The sequence below is a fragment of the Pongo pygmaeus genome, chromosome 1 (genome assembly GCF_028885625.2).
Source record: "Pongo pygmaeus isolate AG05252 chromosome 1, NHGRI_mPonPyg2-v2.0_pri, whole genome shotgun sequence".
Lineage (NCBI taxonomy): Eukaryota > Metazoa > Chordata > Mammalia > Primates > Hominidae > Pongo > Pongo pygmaeus.
Window position 1 is genome coordinate 98,168,095 of NC_072373.2, and position 25,013 is coordinate 98,193,107.

At 47.0% G+C, this 25,013-nt stretch overlaps 1 protein-coding gene across 1 annotated transcript; it reads left to right on the forward strand.

Annotated features, from left to right (window-relative positions):
* Nucleotides 1-5,456: 5,456 nt before the first annotated feature.
* Nucleotides 5,457-19,427, forward strand: HRNR (hornerin). The gene is made up of 10 exons (XM_054479425.1): nucleotides 5,457-5,594; nucleotides 7,218-11,893; nucleotides 12,587-13,548; nucleotides 14,251-15,114; nucleotides 15,823-16,290; nucleotides 16,993-17,533; nucleotides 17,909-17,934; nucleotides 18,247-18,562; nucleotide 18,709; nucleotides 18,921-19,427. The coding sequence occupies exons 1-10, from the start codon at nucleotides 5,457-5,459 to the stop codon at nucleotides 19,425-19,427; spliced, it is 8,499 nt and encodes a 2,832-aa protein (XP_054335400.1).
* Nucleotides 19,428-25,013: the final 5,586 nt, after the last annotated feature.

A 25,013-nucleotide genomic window follows, 5' to 3' on the forward strand; every position in this document is an offset into this window, starting at 1 on the left:
GAGGCCAGAAAGGAAACACAGGTCTGATCAGTTTGCTACTCATTACATTCATACTACAATGCCTCATTCTCCCTTCTCTATCTGCTATCCCACCACTATCCCCTGCCACACACACACACACACATCCACACACGCACGCACGCATGCACATTAAAAGGCAAATGTTCTGGATTTGATTTCCAACAATCAAGGTCCTTATATCTCAGCTATTTTTTTTTTTGGTACCATTTCTAACACTTGAAAGGTTCGTGAGAATCGCTTCCAGTCACTCTTCTCCATCTGTCCACTTTAATGGACCAGGTCTGCATGCTGAATGTTTCAGGTAGTAGGAACTAAGGGATACAGACTATGAATACCAAGCCAGTAAGAACATCAAACATCAAAATAAGAACACACAGCCTAAGTAACACAGTGAGACCTCATCTTTACAAAAAATGTAAAAATTAGACAGATGCAGTGGCATACACCTATAATCTCAGCTACTTGGGAAGCTAAAGTGGGAGGATCACTTGGGCCCTGGAGTTGGAAGCTGCAGTGAGCCATGGTTGCACCACTGCACTTTAGCCTGGGCAACAGAGTAAGACCCAAAAAAAAAACTATATATGTATTTTTTTCTCTAATATATATATATTAGAGAAAGATACTGACAGAATAAATAAAAGGATACAAGTACGAATGAGCTCTGGATTCCCAGCATTTGGAGCATTTTGGAGTTCTCGGAAGAGAAAATGGAGGATATTAAGAGAGAAAGAAACAACTCAATAGGCAGACCAGTACTGAAGCAGAATATATTCCAGGGTGTGGGTCTGAAGCTGAAAGATATGTCACCATGCCTGTCTCATCCCCAGGGAATATATACTAAGCTGTAAAATTATATCCAATCCATTTTTTATTTTTTGAGATAATAGTAAAAAGGACTCATACCAAAAGAGGATATAGAAGGAAGCACTATTTGACCAGTTTCATATTATAGCTAACTTCTTTTGATTCCATTTACCCAAAATCATGACCATCAACCTTCTCTTATATACATACCCCTATTTTTTAGATAGTCTCCTCATTTATAGAGACTAGGCTACAAAGAACTATAGAAATTCCATGAAATAATTTCTGTAAGGAAAAAGGGCAGAAAAGGCAATGAAGAAAAGATCTGCTTTAGAATTTCCCTATGACCCAGCAGATGGTGCAACAGGCACATTACTCTGCCTTCCAGACAGGCAGAAAAAAATGAGTGCACACAGATGGTACGGGAACTTCACTGTTTATCCTTGCTAGTTTTGTTTATTTGTTTTTCCTAGGTGAAACACTCCATTCCTGAAGAACTGTTTCCAAAACTCTTCTTTTACCAAGACATGAATAGTTCCCTACTTGCTGACTATTCCTAGGAAAAAGCAGATTTGAATTTGAATCCTGTCTTCTCCACTTAATAGCTAAGTGACTTGAAACAAGTTACAGATTTCATCTGAGCCTCAGTTTTCTCATCTGCAAAATGGAAATATAATATCTAGATAACAGGTTTGTTGTGAGAATTAATGAAACAATGTACACCCACACACAAAGCACTGTGCTTGTCATAAAAAGGAATGTAATTTTCATTCTTCTGCCAACACACAGAGAAAGGCACTCAAAAACTTAGAACATGGCACATACCATAGAAAAGCTTTTCTCCTGAAACCTATCATCTCCAAGTGGAAAAACCACTAACCAAACCTATGATGGAGGAATCTTCATGTCCAACCCTGTTACTATGGAGCACACACTCTAAAAAAAACATGAAACTGTTTTGAAAGTGACTTTTGTGATAATCTAGTCCTACTCTTAATAAGTAATTCTCCATGGGGAAAGAAGAGACCAAAACACATATGTAATATGCCTCTTATTTTCATGATACAAATGAGGAAAAAAAGCCCAACAAAATTCTAGTTGGTGAGCATACCCAGAAAACAAAGTAATGAAAGAATTAATTTTTTCTTTAATAGTAAAAAACTATTCATATGATACTTGACAATAAATTCAGTTACTTCACAAAAAGCTCATTGCATTTTCAGCCAATGCAAATATTAAATATTTCTCCCTTACATCAAATCAAAATTTATCTCCCTTTTATGAGCAGCCAAAGGTCCCTTGTTCTGTTCCCTTTCCCCACCACCCCACACATGCTGACATTTACAAATTCACCTTCACTCTTGCTCTCTCATGCAAGAGTTAGTGGTTCTGATGTCCCACACTTTTCAGCCCTTCTTTTCTCTCAGATCCTCCTCTCCCGGAGAATCTTCCTGAAAAGCAAATACAGAAGAGGAGCAAAGCGTGGTAAACTACAGCCTGCAGTTCATAGCTAGCTTGTCATCCATTTTTGTGTAGCCTACAGGATTAAAAAGGTTTTCTACATTTGTAAGTGGTTGAAAAAATACATGACATGTGAAATTATATGACATTCAAAGATCAGTATTGATAAATAAGTTTTACTGAAACATAGCCATGCTCATTTGTTTATATATCATCTATGGCTGCTTTTATGCTACAACAGCAGAGTTGAGTAGTTGCAACAAAAACTAACTGTCCTGCAGAGATAATATTTTGTACCATCTGGCCCTTTACAAAAAAAAAAAGTTTGCTGGCCCCTATTTCAGGAGAACACTGGCCCCAAGAGCACGTTCACCTGGAATAGTCTTCTCTCATAACCCTCTCCTCCCTTCGTGACAACAGCTGGCTCCTGCAGGAAATCAGTCTTCACTCAGCAAATTCCACCCCCCTTTACTCCCACAGTCTCAGCCACACCATTAAAAAGTCATTGTTCTGATGAAGCATGAAAACCTGGCCCAATCAGATGTCCAGAGGAAACAGGGCTACAGAGTGGATACTGACTCTGCAGCCCTCTGGGCAATTCTTAGAAGAAAACACATAGCCTAACAATAGCTGAATTTGGAATCATGTAATTTATCACTTGCCAACAGTTGCTACCACACCTTCTCAAATCCTGATGACCATATTGCACAAGTTTTAAGTCCATGTAACTTTACAGACCTTCAGTGAAATTTGTGTTATATGTTCACAATGGAAGAAATGCAGAGCGAGGGCCTCAGAAAAAAGCAGAAAGCCACTCACTGATTCTCAATGCTAAGATTCAGTTTATATTCAGGTAAAATCATGTCCTCTGAGGCAAAGATGGCAAGAGGGAGGGCAGACCCTAGTCCTCCTGTGAAAAGATGGAAGTTGGCCAATGCAGAGGACTATAGTCTTGATCCTTGCTTCTCTTTCAAATGAATTCAAACTGACATTTATTGGAGACCATTATGTGACAAGCAGTATACTAGGTCTCCAAATGACATAAGGATAAATAATGTCCATTCCTTATTCTCAAGGAGCTCATAGCCTAGAAATGAAATAAGCCCATAGACAAATGTGTGTGTGTGTGTGTGTGTGTGTATTTGTGAAAGGCAAGGATATACAACAAATAACTAACAGTAGTTATTTTTGGCTAGTGACTTTAAAGGTATTTTGATTTTATCTTATTTGCTTATCAATATTTTCTAATTTTTATATTAAACAATAATTGTATAGTAAAACAATTTTTAAAGATTACAATATAGTATGATTGATAGAACAATAAATATGAACAAGGTACACAATTACAACTCCCTCTTGAGTAACTCAGGAAAGATTTTCTATGGGAAGCCTAAATTGGATTTTGAAGAATAATTAGTTCACTAAGCAGACAATGAGGGAAGACATTCTAAGAAAAAATATGAAATAACATATCCCATGGTATATTGAGGAAGTTTGAAATATTACTAGTTAATTACTGTTGGAGTACAAAGAGAAATATGGAGGGGAGAAATGGAGCTGGAAAAAAGCCACAGCCCAGATCATGAGGAACCATGGATAACATGCTAACAAGCACGCATTTGTTCCTAAGGTTATATTGTGTTTGAAATGAAAGCTATGGTGATGAATGGCCAATAAGGGGTCTGGTAAATTGAGGTACTTAATGTGATAAAAGGATGGCCTGGAGCCATTATCCATTTCAAAAGGTAATAACAATACCACAGATGACACTTTGGCTGGAATACCATTTAAGAAAATTTAGCTTAGAATGGGAGAGTTTGACTAGATGATCTTTACAGTCCTTTTAATCATCTATTTCCATGATTCTTTGACATTTGGCCCATGATGTCCCTGCACACACTCCATTCAACTTCTATTAAAATCCACACAATTTGTTGTCGATGTATTGTGCTAGATAGTTTGATGAATACAAAAAGAGGCCTTTCTGCAAAGTGTCCTGACACTTTGGCAGGTGGGGCTGAGAGTAGCCCAGATTTGGGAACTGCTAATGCAATCTTAGGTGAACATGTAAGGAAGTGAGAAAGAAGGTAAACACCTGGGAGGTGGAGATAGAGGTGGAGATGGGCTTGTTTAGGAGTAAATTAGGACATCTCAAAATTAGCAACTCCTCCCTAAGATGGACCATTATTCCCTCTATAAAAAGGCTACTCTGCCCAACTCACAGCACCCTGCAAGCTGCTTCTGTCTCTATCCTACTTGTTCCTCTGGTGAGCTAGGTAAGTGAGCAGTTCAACTCCGCGCAAGGGTACTTAGGGCTATAAATTATGAAATTCCAGGATGTGCTCTAAGGCAAAGAGGCACTAGATACAAGGCTTCTTTTTAGTATACTCTGGGGAACTTTGGTATAAGTTTAAGTTTACTGAAAAGAAAAATGAAACAAAGACTAGGACTATGTATATTATCTCCTTTCTTTGAGGTTGCTTCCCTCATGACATGGATATCATGGGGTTCTAATTATCCACAGGCAGGTTGCCCTCTTTACAACTGAGCTTTTCCTCTCTATTGTGTAATAAGGTCTGAGGGTCACTTCCCACTTGGAGAATGAGAACAGAAGCTGGATCTAATAGCAGTTACCCTTAGCTTCATATCACCTAGGCTTGTTGGCTTTGCTCACATTGTCTGCTTTCTCTGACCTAGAAGTCTTGAGAGTTCAGTTCAGCCATTGATGCTCCTTAGTTGGAGTAAGGCATGTCATGTAGATGATGGACCTGTGCCCACAGTATGCTTGGAACCTAGAGAGAAAGAGGAAGCAGATGAAGTGGAACACTCAGGACTTCTACAGCTCCAGAACAAAGCTAATATTATCCCTGGTAATGGCAGGAAGCCAAAAACAGAAAGTCATTTTTCCTACATTCATTCAGGAATGGAAATAAGACCTATGGATTATGTTCCTAATTTCATCACTCAATTGCTACATGGCTTGAACAAGTCATTCAACTCTGAACTGGTTCTTGATTACAACAGAATGAATTTAATCATGCCTGACTAATTCTGAACAATTATTATAAATAATTGGAACTATTTATGTGTTTAAACAAGAAATAAGAATAGTAAGGGGTTGGTCTCTCTTTTTCCTCCCTTTAGGTTACTCAAACTTGCAAAAAAAAAAAATGCCTAAACTCCTACAAGGCGTCATCACTGTCATCGATGTTTTCTACCAATATGCCACCCAGCATGGGGAGTATGATATGTTGAACAAGGCAGAGCTGAAAGAACTTCTGGAAAATGAGTTTCATCAAATTCTGAAGGTAAGAACTCCATGCCAGGATGGAGTTATGCAGGAATTTACTTCTTTATCCCTTTCCACCTTCTTGTCACATATGTCAAACATCCTAGAGGATTCTCCCTACTTGGTGAGAGAGAACAGGGTTTGGTAAAAGTTTGAGATAAGGTCAAAAGCTGATCCGTGATGGTTTCCATAGCATAACTAACAGAAGTGACCCTACTAAACAACAAACAAAACCCACAGGTTAAATAATGTCCTATCTAGGTGACTAATTCCTACAAACCCAGACAGTCCTCAGAAAAACTGTGAAGTAGATTTCTGAGTTCAGGAAATTAGCATTTACTCCTGAATCACAAAAGAGTGTGTCCACCACCTTAAAACTGTCAGGTCTAGATTTGATAGCTTAGATATTTGGGAGCTTATATCAGACTCCTGAGTTTCAATTCCTTAAATTTGGATTTCTGTGGATTTCAGATATGATATTCAGATATCAGATGTCAGATATTCAGTGTGTCAGCTATGAATCTCATAATCTTCTCCACAACCTTTTTCCTTCATCTTTTTGCCCAAAGCAAAAACCTGGTGTCATTTTTTATTTTCTCTCTCTCAGCAGACACCACTACCTTCTAACCTCCATCTAACTCATCAATAATCTCTCAAAACAACCCATTTCTCTTCATCACTATTATTAGTCCTCTGGTTCAGGCCACCTACTACTTCTACTCTCAGCATTAGATGCAAATATAATCATTTCACTCCTCAGCTAAAAATCCTTCAATAGCTCCCAATTGCTCTTAAAATGAAGTACAAAGTTCCTTAACATAACTTAAAAGTCATAATCTACTCTCTATTGGTCTCTCTATCCACATTTCTTGACTCTTCAAACTCTAAATCTAGCAATCCTGAATTTCCTTCAGTTCCTTGAATGCTCCATAACTTCTCTCACCTCTAGCCCTTTGTTCATATAATTCCCTCTGCCTAGAACAATATTTTCCCCTTCTCTTTCTCTTCCTACTCCTTCATTTGGCTAATTCTAATCCATCCTTCAAAAGGCATCATTCCCTCTCATTAAACTTTCTAGGACCCTCAATGGTTCCTCTCTGATGTACTCTTGTAGAAACCTTATCACAATAAATTATAATTTTCAGTTTGTATATCTGACCAACTAAACTTTAAATTCCATTTTTTTCAGGAAGCAAATTTGTTCGCTGCTTTATATTCTCATATGACATAATGGTAGGCAACTAGTAAAATAACAAATCTTTGTTCAGTGAGTAAATTAAGTAGCTAGTTAATTTAATTGGATAAATAAAGTTGATATAATTAATGTAGGTATAAAAACGTATTACTTACAAATTAGCTAATCATTCACATTTGACCCATTCTTTACCAAAAAAAATCAGCCCTCTTGTTTCCTTTCATCTTCCAGTTGCATCCTATTCTAGCTGTTTCCCTCCACATTATTCATTCCATATTCCTTTTTCTCTTTCTGCTCAGGATACAGAAATGAAGCCTAAAGGACTGTGTGAATGAGTTCCATATAAATAACCCAAACATTGACATTTTCACATCTTTCCTTCAGTTCGTTAGCCAGATGTATTGTCCATACTAACAGAGCTAATCTTTTTACCTTTCCCTTATACAGAATCCAAACGATCCAGATACTGTGGATATCATCTTGCAAAGTCTGGATCAAGACCAAAACAAGAAAGTGGATTTTACTGAATATCTCCTGATGATATTCAAGCTGGTTCAGGCTGGTAATAAAATCATTCGCAAAGATTACTGCCAAACTTCAGGGTCAAAGCTCAGAGATGACATTAACCAGCACCAAGAGGAACAAGAAGAAACTGAAAAAGAGGAGGACAAACGGCAAGAATCCTCTTTTAGTCATTCAAGTTGGAGTGCAGGAGAGAATGATTCCTATTCCAACAACGTCAGAGCAAGGATTAAACATGGGACTGAATCTATATCCAGAAGATTGAGTTTTCAAAGAGACTTTTCTGGCCAACATAACTCCTGCTCAGGTCAGTCTACCAGCTATGGTGAGCAAAACTCCGACTCCCGTCAGTATTCGGGCCGCAGCCAACATGGGTCTGGGTCAGAGCAGTCACCCAGCTACGGCCAACATGGGTCTGGCTCCGGTTGGTCTTCCAGCAGTGACCCACATGGCTCTGGCTCAGGCCAGTCTTCTGGCTTTGGTCAACACGAGTCTAGCTCAGGGCAGTCCTCTGGTTACAGTCAGCATGGATCTGACTCAGGTCACTCCTCCGGCTATGGACAACACGGCTCTAGGTCGGGACAGTCATCTAGGGGTGAACGACACCGATCTAGCTCAGGTTCATATTCTAGCTATGGTCAGCATGGGTCTGGCTCCCGTCAGTCTTCTGGCCATGGCCGACAAGAGTCAGGATCTGGCCAGACTCCTAGCTACGGCCAACATGGGTACGGTTCGGGGCACTCCTCCAGCCACAGCCAACACGGGTCTGGCTCAAGTTGCTCATCCAGCCATGGCCATTATGAGTCTGGCTCAGGCCAGGCTTCTGGTTTTGGACAACAAGAGTCTGGCTCCGGACAGTCCTCTGGCTATAGTCAGCATGCTTCTGGCTCAGGTCACTCCTCTAGCCAGGGACGACATGGATCTATGTCAGGGCAGTCAAGCTCCGGCCAACATGGCTCTAGCTCAGGTCAATCTTCCAGCAATGGTCACCATGAGTCTGCCTCCCGTCACTCTTCGGGCTGCGGCCGACACGGCTCTGGATCTGGCCACTCTCCAGGCCATGCCCAGCATGGGTCTGGGTCAGGGCAGTATCCCAGCTATGGCCGACATGGGTCTGGCTCCAGTCGGTCTTCCAGCAGTGGCCCACGTGGGTCTGGCTCAGGCCAGTCTTCTGGCTTTGGTCACCACGAGTCTAGCTCAGGGCAGTCCTGGGGTTACAGTCAGCATGGATCTGGCTCAGGACACTCCTCCAGCTACGGACAACATGGCTCTAGGTCAGGACAGTCATCTAGGGGCGAACGACACCAATCTAGCTCAGGTTCGTCTTCCAGCTATGGTCAGCATCAGTCTGGCTCCCGTCAGTATTCGGGACACGGCCCACACGGGTCTGGACCTGGCCAGTCTCCTAGCCCTAGCCGTGGCCGACATGGGTCTGGTTCCAGGCAGTATTCCAGCTACGGCCCACATGGGTCTGGCTCAGGGCAGTCTTCCAGCCGTGGCCCATATGAGTCTGGTTCAGGTCACTCTTCTGGCTTAGGTCAACAAGAGTCTCGCTCAGGACAGTCCTCTGGCTATGGTCAACACGGATCTAGCTCGGGTCATTCTTCTACCAATGGACAACATGGTTCTACATCAGGACAGTCATCAGGCTGTGGCCAACATGGAGCTAGCTCAGGTCAGTCTTCCAGCCACGGTCAGCATGGCTCTGGCTCAACTCAGTCTTCTGCCTATGGCCGACAGGGCTCTGGATCTAGCCAGACTCCTAGTCACGGCCGACATGGGTCCGGTTCCAGACACTCTTCCAGCTACGGCCAACATGGGTCTCGCTCCGGTCGGTCTTCCAGCAATGGCCCACATGGGTCTGGCTCAGGCCAGTCTTCTGGCTTTAGTCAACACGAGTCTAGCTCAGGGCAGTCCTCTGGTTACAGTCAGCATGGATCTGGCTCAGGTCACTCCTCCGGCTACGGACAACACGGCTCTTGGTCAGGACAGTCATCTAGGGGCGAACGACACCGATCTAGCTCAGGTTCGTCTTCCAGCTATGGTCAGCATGGGTCTGGCTCCCATCAGTCTTCGGGCCATGGCCGACGAGGGTCTGGATCTGGCCAGTCTCCTAGCCGCGGCCGACATGGGTCCGGTTCGGGGCACTCTTCCAGTCATGGCCAGCACGGGTCTGGTTCAAGTTGTTCTTCCCGCCGTGGCCATTATGAGTCTGGCTTAGGCCAGGCTTCTGGCTTTGGACAACACCAGTCTGGCTCAGGACAGTCCTCTGGCTATAGTCAGCATGCTTCTGGCTCAGGTCACTCCTCTAGCCAGGGACGACATGGATCTTTATCAGGACAGTCATCAAGCTCCAGCCAACATGGCTCTAGCTCAGGTCAATCTTCCACCTATGGTCAGCATGAGTCTGCTTCCCATCACTCTTCGGGCCGCGGCCGACAAGGCTCTGGATCTGGCCAGTCTCCAGGCAGTGGCCACCATGGGTCTGGGTCAGGGCAGTCTCCCAGCTATGGCCGACATGGGTCTGGCTCCAGTCGGTCTTCCAGCAGTGGCCCACGTGGGTCTGGCTCAGGCCAGTCTTCTGGCTTTGGTCACCACGAGTCTAGCTCAGGGCAGTCCTGGGGTTACAGTCAGCATGGATCTGGCTCAGGTCACTCCTCCGGCTACAAACAACATGGCTCTAGGTCAGCACAGTCATCTAGGGGCGAACGACACCGATCTAGCTCAGGTTCACCTTCCAGCTATGGTCAGCATGGGTCTGGCTCCCATCAGTATTCGGGACACGGCACACACGGGTCTGGATCTGGCCAGTCTCCTAGCCCTAGCCGTGGCCAACATGGGTCTGGTTCCAGGCAGTCTTCCAGCTACGGCCCACATGGGTCTGGCTCAGGGCAGTCTTCCAGCCGTGGCCCATATGAGTCTGGTTCAGGTCACTCTTCTGGCTTAGGTCAACAAGAGTCTCGCTCAGGACAGTCCTCTGGCTACGGTCAACACGGATCTAGCTCGGGTCATTCCTCTACCCATGGGCAACATGGTTCTACAGCAGGACAGTCATCGAGCTGTGGCCAACATGGAGCTAGCTCAGGTCAGTCTTCCAGCCATGGTCAGCATGGCTCTGGCTCAACTCAGTCTTCTGGCTATGGCCGACAGGGCTCTGGATCTGGCCAGACTCCTAGTCGCGGCCGACATGGGTCCGGTTCCGGACACTCTTCCAGCTACGGCCAACATGGGTCTGGCTCCGGTCGGTCTTCCAGCAATGGCCCACATGGGTCTGGCTCCGGCCAGTCTTCTGGCTTTGGTCAACACGAGTCTAGCTCAGGGCAGTCCTCTGGTTACACTCAGCATGGATCTGGCTCAGGTCACTCCTCCGGCTACGGACAACACAGCTCTAGGTCAGGACAGTCATCAACGGGCGAACGACACCGATCTAGCTCAGGTTCATCTTCTAGCTATGGTCAGCATGGGTCTGGCTCCCGTCAGTCTTCGGGACACAGCCAACAAGGGTCTGGATCTGGCCAGTCTCCTAGCCCCGGCCCACATGGGTCCGGTTCGGGGCACTCCTCCAGCCACGGCCAACACAGGTCTGGCTCAAGTTGTTCTTCCAGCCGTGACCATTATGAGTCTGGCTTAGGCCAGTCTTCTGCCTTGGGGCAACACGAGTCTGGCTCAGGACAGTCCTCTGGCTATAGTCAGCATGGTTCTGGCTCACGTCACTCCTCTAGACACGGACGACATGGATCTACGTCAGGGCAGTCATCAAGCTCCAGCCAACATCACTCTAGCTCAGGTCAATCTTCCAGCTATGGTCAGCATGAGTCTGCCTCCCGTCAGTCTTCGCGCCACAGCCGACACGGCTCTGGATCTGGCCAGTCTCCAGGCCGTGGCCAGCATGTGTCTGGGTCAGGGCAGTCTCCCAGCTATGGCCGACATGGGTCTGGCTCCGGTCGGTCTTCCAGCAGTGGCCCACATGGGTCTGGCTCAGGCGAGTCTTCTGGCTTTGGTCACCACGAGTCTAGCTCAGCGCAGTCCTCTGGTTACAGTCAGCATGGATCTAGCTCAGGTCACTCCTCTGGCTACGGACAACATGGCTCTAGGTCAGGACAGTCATCTAGGACCGAACGACATGGAACTAGCTCAGGTTCGTCTTCCAGCTATGGTCAGCATGGGTCTGGCTCCCGTCAGTCTTCGGGACACGGCCGACAAGGGTCTGGATCTGGCCAGTCTCCTAGCCCTAGCCGTGGCCAACATGGGTCTGGTTCCAGGCAGTCTTCCAGCTACGGCCCACATGGGTCTGGCTCAGGGCAGTCTTCCAGCCGTGGCCCATATGAGTCTGGCTCAGGTTACTCTTCTGGCTTAGGTCAACAAGAGTCTCGCTCAGGACAGTCCTCTGGCTACGGTCAACACGGATCTAGCTCGGGTCATTCCTCTACCCATGGGCAACATGGTTCTACATCAGGACAGTCATCGAGCTGTGGCCAACATGGAGCTAGCTCAGGTCAGTCTTCCAGCCACGGTCAGCATGGCTCTGGCTCAACTCAGTCTTCTGGCTATGGCCGACAGGGCTCTGGATCTGGCCAGACTCCTAGTCGCAGCCGACATGGGTCCGGTTCCGGACACTCTTCCAGCTACAGCCAACATGGGTCTCACTCCGGTCACTCTTCCAGCAATGGCCCACATGGGTCTGGCTCCGGCCAGTCTTCTGGCTTTGGTCAACACGAGTCTAGCTCAGGGCAGTCCTCTGGTTACACTCAGCATGGATCTGGCTCAGGTCACTCCTCCGGCTACGGACAACACGGCTCTTGGTCAGAACAGTCATCTAGGGGCGAACGACACCGATCTAGCTCAGGTTCGTCTTCCAGCTATGGTCAGCACGGGTCTGGCTCCCATCAGTCTTTGGGCCACGGCCGACGAGGGTCTGGATCTGGCCAGTCTCCTAGCCACGGCCGACATGGGTCCGGTTCGGGGCACTCCTCCAGTCACGGCCAACACGGGTCTGGCTCAAGTTGTTCTTCCAGCCGTGGTCACTATGAGTCTGGCTCAGGCCAGGCTTCTGGCTTTGGGCAACACGAGTCTGGCTCAGGACAGTCCTCTGGCTATAATCAGCATGCTTCTGGCTCAGGTCACTCCTCTAGCCAGGGACGACATGGATCTTTGTCAGGGCAGTCATCTAGCTCCAGCCAATATGGCTCTAACTCAGGTCAATCTTCCAGCTATGGCCAGCATGGGCCTGCCTCCCGTCATTCTTCGGGCCATGGCCGACACGGCTCTGGATCTGGCCAGTCTCCAGGCTGCAGCCAGCATGGGTCTGGGTCAGGGCAGTCTCCCAGCTATGGCCGACATGGGTCTGGCTCCGGTCGGTCTTCCAGCAGTGGCCCACATGGGTCTGGCTCAGGCCAGTCTTCTGGCTTTGGTCACCACGAGTCTAGCTCAGGGCAGTCCTCTGGTTACAGTCAGAATGGATCTAGCTCAGGTCACTCCTCTGGCTACGGACAACATGGCTCTACGTCACGACAGTCATCTAGGACCGAACGACAGGGAACTAGCTCAGGTTCGTCTTCCAGCTATGGTCAGCATGGGTCTGGCTCCCGTCAGTCTTCGGGACACGGCCGACAAGGGTCTGGATCTGGCCAGTCTCCTAGCCCCAGCCGTGGCCAACATGGGTCTGGTTCCAGGCAGTCTTCCAGCTACGGCCCACATGGGTCCGGCTCAGGGCGGTCTTCCAGCCGTGGCCCATATGAGTCTGGCTCAGGTCACTCTTCTGGCTTAGGTCAACAAGAGTCTCGCTCAGGACAGTCCTCTGGCTACGGTCAACACGGATCTAGCTCGGGTCATTCCTCTACCCATGGGCAACATGGTTCTACATCAGGACAGTCATCGAGCTGTGGCCAACATGGAGCTAGCTCAGGTCAGTCTTCCAGCCACGGTCAGCATGGCTCTGGCTCAACTCAGTCTTCTGGCTATGGCCGACAGGGCTCTGGATCTGGCCAGACTCCTAGTCGCAGCCGACATGGGTCCGGTTCCGGACACTCTTCCAGCTACAGCCAACATGGGTCTGGCTCCGGTCGGTCTTCCAGCAATGGCCCACATGGGTCTGGCTCCGGCCAGTCTTCTGGCTTTGGTCAACACGAGTCTAGCTCAGGGCAGTCCTCTGGTTACAGTCAGCATGGATCTGGCTCAGGTCACTCCTCCGGCTACGGACAACACGGCTCTTGGTCAGGACAGTCATCTAGGGGCGAACGACACCGATCTAGCTCCGGTTTATCTTCCAGCTATGGTCAGCACGGGTCTGCCTCCCATCAGTCTTCGGGCCACGGCCGACGAGGGTCTGGATCTGGCCAGTCTCCTAGCCATGGCCGACATGGGTCCGGTTCGGGGCACTCCTCCACTCACGGCCAACACGGGTCTGGCTCAAGTTGTTCTTCCAGCCGTGGTCATTATGAGTCTGGCTCAGGCCAGGCTTCTGGCTTTGGGCAACACGAGTCTGGCTCAGGACAGTCCTCTGGCTATAATCAGCATGCTTCTGGCTCAGGTCACTCCTCTAGCCAGGGACGACATGGATCTTTGTCAGGGCAGTCATCTAGCTCCAGCCAATATGGCTCTAACTCAGGTCAATCTTCCAGCTATGGCCAGCATGGGCCTGCCTCCCGTCATTCTTCGGGCCATGGCCGACACGGCTCTGGATCTGGCCAGTCTCCAGGCTGCAGCCAGCATGGGTCTGGGTCAGGGCAGTCTCCCAGCTATGGCCGACATGGGTCTGGCTCCGGTCGGTCTTCCAGCAGTGGCCCACATGGGTCTGGCTCAGGCCAGTCTTCTGGCTTTGGTCACCACGAGTCTAGCTCAGCGCAGTCCTCTGGTTACAGTCAGCATGGATCTAGCTCAGGTCACTCCTCTGGCTACGGACAACATGGCTCTACGTCACGACAGTCATCTAGGACCGAACGACACGGAACTAGCTCAGGTTCGTCTTCCAGCTATGGTCAGCATGGGTCTGGCTCCCGTCAGTCTTCGGGACACGGCCGACAAGGGTCTGGATCTGGCCAGTCTCCTAGCCCCAGCCGTGGCCAACATGGGTCTGGTTCCAGGCAATCTTCCAGCTACAGCCCACATGGGTCCGGCTCAGGGCGGTCTTCCAGCCGCGGCCCATATGAGTCTGGCTCAGGTCACTCTTCTGGCTTAGGTCAACAAGAGTCTCGCTCAGGACAGTCCTCTGGCTACGGTCAACACGGATCTAGCTCGGGTCATTCCTCTACCCATGGGCAACATGGTTCTACATCAGGACAGTCATCGAGCTGTGGCCAACATGGAGCTAGCTCAGGTCAGTCTTCCAGCCACGGTCAGCATGGCTCTGGCTCAACTCAGTCTTCCGGCTATGGCCGACAGGGCTCTGGATCTGGCCAGACTCCTAGTCACGGCCGACATGGGTCCGGTTCCAGACACTCTTCCAGCTACGGCCAACATGGGTCTGGCTCCGGTCGGTCTTCCAGCAATGGCCCACATGGGTCTGGCTCAGGCCAGTCTTCTGGCTTTGGTCAACACGAGTCTAGCTCAGGGCAGTCCTCTGGTTACAGTCAGCATGGATCTGGCTCAGGTCACTCCTCTGGCTACGGACAACACGGCTCTTGGTCAGGACAGTCATCTAGGGGCGAACGACACCGATCTAGCTCCGGTTCGTCTTCCAGCTATGGTCAGCACGGGTCTGCCTCCCATCAGTCTTCGGGCCACGGCCGACGAGGGTCTGGATCTGGCCAGTCTCCTAGCCACGGCCGACATGGGTCCGGTTCGGGGCACTCCTCCAGTCACGGCCAACACGGGTCTGGCTCAAGTTGTTCTTCCAGCCGTGGTCATTATGAGTCTGGCTCAGGCCAGGCTTCTGGCTTTGGGCAACACGAGTCTGGCTCAGGACAGTCCTCTGGCTATAATCAGCATGCTTCTGGCTCAGGTCACTCCTCTAGCCAGGGACGACATGGATCTTTGTCAGGGCAGTCATCTAGCTCCAGCCAATATGGCTCTAACTCAGGTCAATCTTCCAGCTATGGCCAGCATGGGCCTGCCTCCCGTCATTCTTCGGGCCATGGCCGACACGGCTCTGGATCTGGCCAATCTCCAGGCTGCAGCCAGCATGGGTCTGGGTCAGGGCAGTCTCCCAGCTATGGCCGACATGGGTCTGGCTCCGGTCGGTCTTCCAGCAGTGGCCCACATGGGTCTGGCTCAGGCCAGTCTTCTGGCTTTGGTCACCACGAGTCTAGCTCAGGGCAGTCCTCTGGTTACAGTCAGCATGGATCTAGCTCAGGTCACTCCTCTGGCTACGGACAACATAGCTCTAGGTCAGGACAGTCATCTAGGACCGAACGACAGGGAACTAGCTCAGGTTCGTCTTCCAGCTATGGTCAGCATGGGTCTGACTCCCGTCAGTCTTCAGGACGCGGCCGACAAGGGTCTGGATCTGGCCAGTCTCCTAGCCCCAGCCGTGGCCAACATGGGTCTGGTTCCAGGCAGTCTTCCAGCTACGGCCCACATGGGTCCGGCTCAGGGCAGTCTTCCAGCCGTGGCCCATATGAGTCTGGTTCAGGTCACTCTTCTGGCTTAGGTCAACAAGAGTCTCGCTCAGGACAGTCCTCTGGCTACGGTCAACACGGATCTAGCTCGGGTCATTCCTCTACCCATGGGCAACATGGTTCTACATCAGGACAGTCATCGAGCTGTGGCCAACATGGAGCTAGCTCAGGTCAGTCTTCCAGCCACGGTCAGCATGGCTCTGGCTCAACTCAGTCTTCTGGCTATGGCCGACAGGGCTCTGGATCTGGCCAGACTCCTAGTCGCGGCCGACATGGGTCCGGTTCCGGACACTCTTCCAGCTACGGCCAACATGGGTCTGGCTCCGGTCGGTCTTCCAGCAATGGCCCACATGGGTCTGGCTCCGGCCAGTCTTCTGGCTTTGGTCAACACGAGTCTAGCTCAGGGCAGTCCTCTGGTTACAGTCAGCATGGATCTGGCTCAGGTCACTCCTCTGGCTACGGACAACACAGCTCTAGGTCAGGACAGTCATCAACGGGCGAACGACACCGATCTAGCTCAGGTTCATCTTCTAGCTATGGTCAGCATGGGTCTGGCTCCCGTCAGTCTTCGGGACACAGCCAACAAGGGTCTGGATCTGGCCAGTCTCCTAGCCCCGGCCCACATGGGTCCGGTTCGGGGCACTCCTCCAGCCATGGCCAAAACGGGTCTGGCTCAAGTTGTTCTTCCAGCCGTGGCCATTATGAGTCTGGCTTAGGCCAGGCTTCTGCCTTGGGGCAACACGAGTCTGGCTCAGGACAGTCCTCTGGCTATAGTCAGCATGGTTCTGGCTCAGGTCACTCCTCTAGCCAGGGACGACATGGATCTTTGTCAGGGCAGTCATCTAGCTCCAGCCAATATGGCTCTAACTCAGGTCAATCTTCCAGCTATGGCCAGCATGGGCCTGCCTCCCATCATTCTTCGGGCCATGGCCGACACGGCTCTGGATCTGGCCAGTCTCCAGGCTGCAGCCAGCATGGGTCTGGGTCAGGGCAGTCTCCCAGCTATGGCCGACATGGGTCTGGCTCCGGTCGGTCTTCCAGCAGTGGCCCACATGGGTCTGGCTCAGGCCAGTCTTCTGGCTTTGGTCACCACGAGTCTAGCTCAGGGCAGTCCTCTGGTTACAGTCAGCATGGATCTAGCTCAGGTCACTCCTCTGGCTACGGACAACATGGCTCTACGTCAGGACAGTCATCTAGGACCGAACGACATGGAACTAGCTCAGGTTCGTCTTCCAGCTATGGTCAGCATGGGTCTGGCTCCCGTCAGTCTTCAGGACGCGGCCGACAAGGGTCTGGATCTGGCCAGTCTCCTAGCCCCAGCCGTGGCCAACATGGGTCTGGTTCCAGGCAGTCTTCCAGCTACGGCCCACATGGGTCCGGCTCAGGGCAGTCTTCCAGCCGTGGCCCATATGAGTCTGGTTCAGGTCACTCTTCTGGCTTAGGTCAACAAGAGTCTCGCTCAGGACAGTCCTCTGGCTATGGTCAACACGGATCTAGCTCGGGTCATTCCTCTACCCATGGGCAACATGGTTCTACATCAGGACAGTCATCAAGCTGTGGCCAACATGGAGCTAGCTCAGGTCAGTCTTCCAGCCACGGTCAGCATGGCTCTGGCTCAACTCAGTCTTCTGGTTATGGCCAACAGGGCTCTGGATCTGGCCAGACTCCTAGTCGCGGCCGACATGGGTCCGGTTCTGGACACTCTTCCAGCTACGGCCAACATGGGTCTGGCTCCGGTCGGTCTTCCAGCAATGGCCCACATGGGTCTGGCTCCGGCCAGTCTTCTGGCTTTGGTCAACACGAGTCTAGCTCAGGGCAGTCCTCTGGTTACACTCAGCATGGATCTGGCTCAGGTCACTCCTCCGGCTACGGACAACACAGCTCTAGGTCAGGACAGTCATCAACGGGCGAACGACACCGATCTAGCTCAGGTTCATCTTCTAGCTATGGTCAGCATGGGTCTGGCTCCCGTCAGTCTTCGGGACACAGCCAACAAGGGTCTGGATCTGGCCAGTCTCCTAGCCCCGGCCCACATGGGTCCGGTTCGGGGCACTCCTCCAGCCACGGCCAACACGGGTCTGGCTCAAGTTGTTCTTCCAGCCATGGCCATTATGAGTCTGGCTTAGGCCAGTCTTCTGCCTTGGGGCAACACGAGTCTGGCTCAGGACAGTCCTCTGGCTATAGTCAGCATGGTTCTGGCTCAGGTCACTCCTCTAGCCACGGACGACATGGATCTACGTCAGGGCAGTCATCAAGCTCCGGCCAACATCGCTCTAGCTCAGGTCAATCTTCCAGCTATGGTCAGCATGAGTCTGCCTCCCGTCAGTCTTCGGGCCATGGCCGACATGGCTCTGGATCTGGCCAGTCTCCAGGCCGTGGCCAGCACGTGTCTGGGTCAGGGCAGTCTCCCAGCTATGGCCGACATGGGTCTGGCTCCAGTCAGTCTTCCAGCAGTGGCCCACATGGGTTTGGCTCAGGCCAGTCTTCTGGCTTTGGTCACCACGAGTCTAGCTCAGGGCAGTCCTCTGGTTACAGTCAGCATGGATCTAGCTCAGGTCACTCCTCTGGCTACGGACAACATGGCTCTAGGTCAGGACAATCATCTAGGACCGAACGACATGGAACTAGCTCAGGTTCGTCTTCCAGCTATGGTCAGCATGGGTCTGGCTCCCGTCAGTCTTCGGGACACGGCCGACAAGGGTCTGGATCTGGCCAGTCTCCTAGCCCCAGCCGTGGCCAACATGGGTCTGGTTCCAGGCAGTCTTCCAGCTACGGCCCACATGGGTCCGGCTCAGGGCGGTCTTCCAGCCGTGGCCCATATGAGTCTGGCTCAGGTCACTCTTCTGGCTTAGGTCAACAAGAGTCTCGCTCAGGACAGTCCTCTGGCTACGGTCAACACGGATCTAGCTCAGGTCATTCCTCTACCCATGGGCAACATGGTTCTACATCAGGAGAGTCATTGAGCTGTGGCCAACATGGAGCTAGCTCAGGTCAGTCTTCCAGCCACGGTCAGCATGGCTCTGGCTCAACTCAGTCTTCTGGCTATGGCCGACAGGGCTCTGGATCTGGGCAGTCTCCCAGTCGTGGCCGACATGGGTCCGGTTCCGGGCACTCTTCCCGCTACAGCCAACATGGGTCTGGCTCTCGTCGTTCTTCCAGCCGTGGCCCTTATGAGTCTGGCTCGGGTCACTCTTCTGTCTTTGGTCAACATGAGTCTGGCTCAGGCCATTCCTCTGCTTACAGTCAGCATGGTAGTGGCTCAGGGCACTTCTGTAGCCATGGACAGCATGGTTCTACATCAGGACAGTCATCAACCTTTGACCAGGAGGGATCTAGTGCAGGCCAGTCTCCCAGCTATGGCCACCATGGCTCTGGCTGCAGTCAGTCTTCCGGCTATGGCCGACACTGGGCTGGATCTGGCCAGTCTCTTAGCCACGGCCGACACGGGTCTGGTTCAGGGCAGTCTTCCAGCTACGGCCAACGTGCGTCTGGCTCAGGACAGTCCTCTGGTTATAGTCAGCATGGAAGCAGCTCAGGGCAAGATGGGTATTCTTATTGCAAAGGAGGAAGTAACCGTTAAGGGGGAAGTTCTGGCTCATACTTTCTCAGTTTTCCTAGTAGCACTTCACCCTATGAATATGTCCAAGAGCAGAGGTGCTACTTTTATCAGTGAATAATAAATATAAATGCAATTTACTCAAGTAGCAATTTAAGAAATAGGAAAGTCATCTATGAATTCATCATGAAAGACAAGCAATCCATCATGAAATTCTTTCTAAAAGTGAATCAATGCATTTCTGTCTCTTTCTTTAGAGCCTATAACTGTAGCATATATCTTTTTATGGGGTTCCTTCCAAAGACTGTTAGGCATTTATGCTACTTTGTTAGAAAATACTGAGTGGAATAACTTGTTAGAATGAGGGTTAAACTTTGAGGAATAATGAAAAGCTTTTAAAGAGCTTTGGGTTTAGTTGGAGTTGTCTTTTTGAGAGCTCATCATTCAATTATAGATGGTGCCAAAACTAACCTTACATTTCTTAAAAGCAAAATATTACAAATGTATTAACAGTCCTAGATACAAAGCTTTGTTTTACAGCAATTAGTGTACCCTAATTTTTAGTGTGTCCCATGTTTGGTTTGTCCCAATTTTTGGTCTTGTGGCAGAAGGTGAAGGCTCTGAAAGCACAGATGCAGCAGGGGTAGTGTCTTTACTTTTCAAAACCATCAAGTCTCTTTTCTTGGGTGTATCTTTAATCAGTAAGCTAATTAGTGGCATAAAAAGTAGCATCAGGGTCTTTTCCCAAGCCAGTGAGCAAGAGCATTATTTCATAAAGAACAGGGATTTATCACTTCGGGAGAAAAAAAACATTCAAATGTGGGCTTTAGCTTGTTTTCAGCAAGAAAGATCTTGCTCCCTATTTCTAAGAGGCTGCTCAATATTGGGAAACATATTGAGGAGTTATTCCATGGAAATACAATGCTTTCCACCTACTACTGTAGTTCAATAACCTTTCCACCTAAAAAAAATATCATCCATGCCCAGATGAAAAGGAAGAGTATCTGTCACTGCTATCTAGTTCCTTAATTTGACTGTAACATATTTGTTTCAAGTCTTTGGATTCAAACAACTGGATTGCATTAAAATTGACAATAAATAAATGTTGATTAAATACTAAGATTTTTCTCATCTGTGCTTCATTTCACTTCTTACATACAGATGGTCATCCTAGAAACCAACCCAAATAGCTATTTCCCAATATTCTATTTTTCACAATGAAGAATAGATAAAGCATTCTTAAAACTCAACAAGACAAACTACTTCATTTTAAAATGATCAAAATTCCATCACACTGGTATTGGCAATGATTTTTTTGATATGACACCAAAATCACACACAATAATGTGGAGCTGTCAGCTCCATACATGTTATTGTCCCTGAAGACCTTAGAGGGAGACAACATATGGAGGTAGAAGGCGATATTTGTCTTAGTTTAACAAAAACTTTTTAGTTTTAGTTTTAATTTTTAAGAAAAAAAGTTTTTTAAAAAAATTTAAAACAGAAAAAAGCTTATAGAATAATGATGTAAAGAAAAAAATATTTGTGTTCAGCTATACAATGTGTTCATGCTTTAAGCTAAGTGTTATTAAGAGAGTCAAAAAGTTTAAAAATGTAAAAGTCTATAAAGCTAAAAATTTACAGTAAGCTAAGGTTAATTTTTATTGGAGAAAGAAATTTTTTTATAAATTTAGTGTAATTCAAGTGTATAGTGTTTATACACTCTACAGTAGTATACAGTAATGTCCGAGGCCTTCCCATTCACTCACCATTCACTGACTGACACACCTAGAGCAATTTCTAGTCCTACATGCTCTATTCGTGGTAAGTGCCCTATACAAGTGTACCTTTTTTATCTTTTATGCCATATTTTTACTGTACCTTCTTTATGTTTAGATACATTTAGATGCATACTTACCATTGTGTTAGTTGCCTACAGTACTCAGTACAATAACATGCTGTACAGGTTTGTAGCCTAGGAGCAATAGTCTATACCATATAGCCTAGTTGTTTAGTAGGCTATACCACCTAGATTTGTGTAAGTACACTCTCTGATGTTTGCCTAAGGGTGCATTTTTCACAACAGATCCCCCATTGTTAAACAACACGATTGTGTACTTTACTATACGGCCTAGCAATTCCACTCCCAAGTGAAATTACAATGTATGTCTACATTGAAGATTTTTACATGAATGTTTATAGCAGCTTTAATAATAGCCCCAAACTTGAAACAATCCAAATGTCCACGAACAGATGACTGGATAAACAAATTGTGGTATGGCTATACAATGGAATTCTATTTAGCAAGGAAAAAAAGAATAAACTACTGTTACATGTAACATAGATGAATCTCAAAAACATGTTGATCAAAAGAAGCCATCCACAAAAGAGTACATATTTATGATTCCATTTATATGAAACTTACTAAAAACAAACCTAATCTATAAAAATAGAAAGTAGATCAGTGGTTGACTAGGGCTGGGAGTAGAACTTGTGAACTGGCTGGAAGAGTCACAAAGGAACACTCTAGGGTGATGGAATAAATCTATATGTAGATAATAATGGTAGTTACATAGATATATACTTTTGTCAAAACTCACATAATCATACATATTTTGTTATATGGACATTATATCTCAATAAAGTTGATTGTTTAAAGGCTTTCTGTGCAACTTGACACGCGAATTTTTTTTGTTTGTTTGTTTTTTGTTTTGAGACAGTCTCACTCTGTTGCCCAGGCTGGAGTACAGTGGCACAATCTCGGCTCACTGCAACCTCCGTCTCGTGGGTGCAAGAGATTCTCCTGCCTCAGTCTCCTGGGATTACAGGCAGGCAGCACCACATCCAGCTAATGTTTGTATTTTTAGTAGGCAGGGTTTCACCATGTTGGCCAGGCTGGTCTCGAACTCCTGACCTCAGGTGATCTGCCTGCCTCGGCCTCCCAAAGTGCTGGCATTATGTGAGCCACCAAGATAAAGAAGGGGAGGAGTTTCATCTCATCAGATATCAAAATATATTACAAAGTTACATTATTTAAAACAGTGCAGACTTGTTGTAGGAACAGATATACAGAGCAATGTGACTCCAGAAACAGATCCATGCATACTTGATATACAAGAGCAGTGGTTTTGCCTATCAGTGGAGAGAGGCAACTCTTTCAATAAATGGTGCCAAGGTAATAAATTTTCCATAGGAAAAAAAATTATCTCTATTTCACGCCATTTACAAAAATCACTTCCAAGTAAATAAAAACCTAACTGTGATAAGCCAAACTTTTAAAAATTTTTAAAGAAAATATAGGAGAATATCTTTATGACTTTGAAATAAGTGCAGATTCTTTAAACAAGAAATACACAAACCACCAAGGAAAGACTCATGACTTTTACTATAATTAAATTCCAAATGTCTGTAAATCCAAAGACACTCTCAAAAAGTAAAAAGGACAAACCACAGAGTCCAAGAACATTTATGAAATGCCTATAAACAACAAATGATTAATAGCCAGATTATATAAATAACTTATAAAAATTAAAAATTTAAAAAACAGCAAAACTTAGAAAATTCACCAAAATTTATAAAAATTAAAAATTAAAAAGAAACAGCAAAACTTATGAAAAGAAAATTCACCAAAGGTAATCCAAATGGCAAAGTGACATTTTTAAAACAATGCTTAGGGAAATAGATAATTAAAACACAATGAAATTCATTTCATACCCATCGGATCAGAAAAAAACTAGTCTGGAATATCCAGTGTCGGGAGGATACTGAGAGGCAGAAGTCTGAATTGATAACTAATTAAGAGGAAATCTGGCAACCACAGACAAGAGTCTGTAACAGCAAAATGTTACAAACAACCTAAAAGTTCAATAGAAGAATGGATAAATTGTAATATACCCACACACTAAAATGCTATATAGCAGTTAAAATTCATGAGCTACAGGTATGTATATATCAACATGGACAAATTCCAAAAGTGTAATGCCAAGTGAAAAGGCTGTAAAACAAGTATACGTGGTGTGATACCATTTATATAGGTTTACAATATACATAACAATACCATATATTGTTTGTGGTTAATACATATTTGGTAAACGTGAAAATCTTTATGGGAATGATAAACAGCAAATTCAAAACAGTGTGTACCTCTGGAAGGAAGGAAGAAAATGGAACTGAGATTGAGTAAACAATACCAAAAGTTTTCTTAAGCAAGATGGTATTCATTATATCATTCACTGACTTGTAAATCTACACTTACTTGTAAATCTTAAATTATTTTGTAAGAAAAAGGAGAACACAAAGAACAATGTTAGAATGCCCATCAAGGACTGCTCAAGGGAGAGTGTTCTGACAAGCTAGTCCACTGGCGTATCTGGTCCAGCATGTCCTAGTTTTTTAAATAAATGTCTCACCACATGAGTGCCTAATGATATTCATCAGCTGAACCACACAACACACCCTCTGCCATAGACTTCAAACTCACCAAGGGGCCTTCTAAAAAATTTGGCTTTCTCAAAATTGACAAATGGGATCTAATTAAACTAAAGAGCTTCTGCACAGCAAAAGAAACTACCATCAGAGTGAACAGGCAACCTACAGAATGGGAGAAAATTTTTGCAACCTACTCATCTGACAAAGGGCTAATATCCAGAATCTACAATGAACTCAAACAAATTTATAAGAAAAAAAACAAACAACCCCATCAAAAAGTGGGCGAAGGATATGAACAGACACTTCTCAAAAGAAGACATTTATGCAGCCAAAAAACACATGAAAAAATGCTCATCATCAGTGGCCATCAGAGAAATGCAAATCAAAACCACAATGAGATACCACCTCACACCAGTTAGAATGGCGATCATTAAAAAGTCAGGAAACAACAGGTGCTGGAGTGAATGTGGAGAAATAGGAACACTTTTACACTGTTGGTGGAACTGTAAACTAGTTCAACCATTGTGGAAGTCAGTGTGGCGATTCCTCAGGGATCTAGAGCTAGAAATACCATTTGACCCAGCCATCCCATTACTGGGTATATACCCAAAGGATTATAAATCATGCTGCTATAAAGACACACACACACGTATGTTTATTGCGGCACTATTTACAATAGCAAAGACTTGGAACCAACCCAAATGTCCAACAACGATAGACTGGATTAAGAAAATGTGGCACATATACACCATGGAATACTATGCAGCCATAAAAAATTATGAGTTCATGTCCTTTGTAGGGACATAGATGAAGCTGGAAACCATCATTCTCAGCAAACTATCGCAAGGACAAAAAACCAAACACCACATGTTCTCACTCATAGGTGGGAACTGAACAATGAGAACACTTGGACACAGGAAGGGGAACATCACACACTGGGAACTGTTGTGGGGTGGGGGTAGTGGGGAGGGATAGCATTAGGAGATATACCTAATGCTAAATGACGAGTTAATTGGTGCAGCACACCAACATGGCACATGTATACATATGTAACAAACCTGCATGTTGTGCACATGTACCCTAAAACTTAAAGTATAATAATAATAAAATTTAAAAAAAAAAGAAAATTTGGCTTTCCATAATTTTCCCAAGAGGAGAAAGCATTCATCAGCAAGATTAATA

Excerpts from the sequence above, each read along its gene's own strand:
- HRNR (XM_054479425.1), top strand. The coding sequence starts at position 5,457 with ATGCCTAAACTCCTACAAGGCGTCATCACTGTCATCGATGTTTTCTAC. Across the intron at positions 5,595-7,217 it reads AGTTTCATCAAATTCTGAAG|AATCCAAACGATCCAGATAC; the intron begins GTAAGAACTCCA and ends TCCCTTATACAG. Across the intron at positions 17,534-17,908 it reads CCTAGTCGCGGCCGACATGG|CCACGGCCAACACGGGTCTG; the intron begins GTCCGGTTCTGG and ends GCACTCCTCCAG.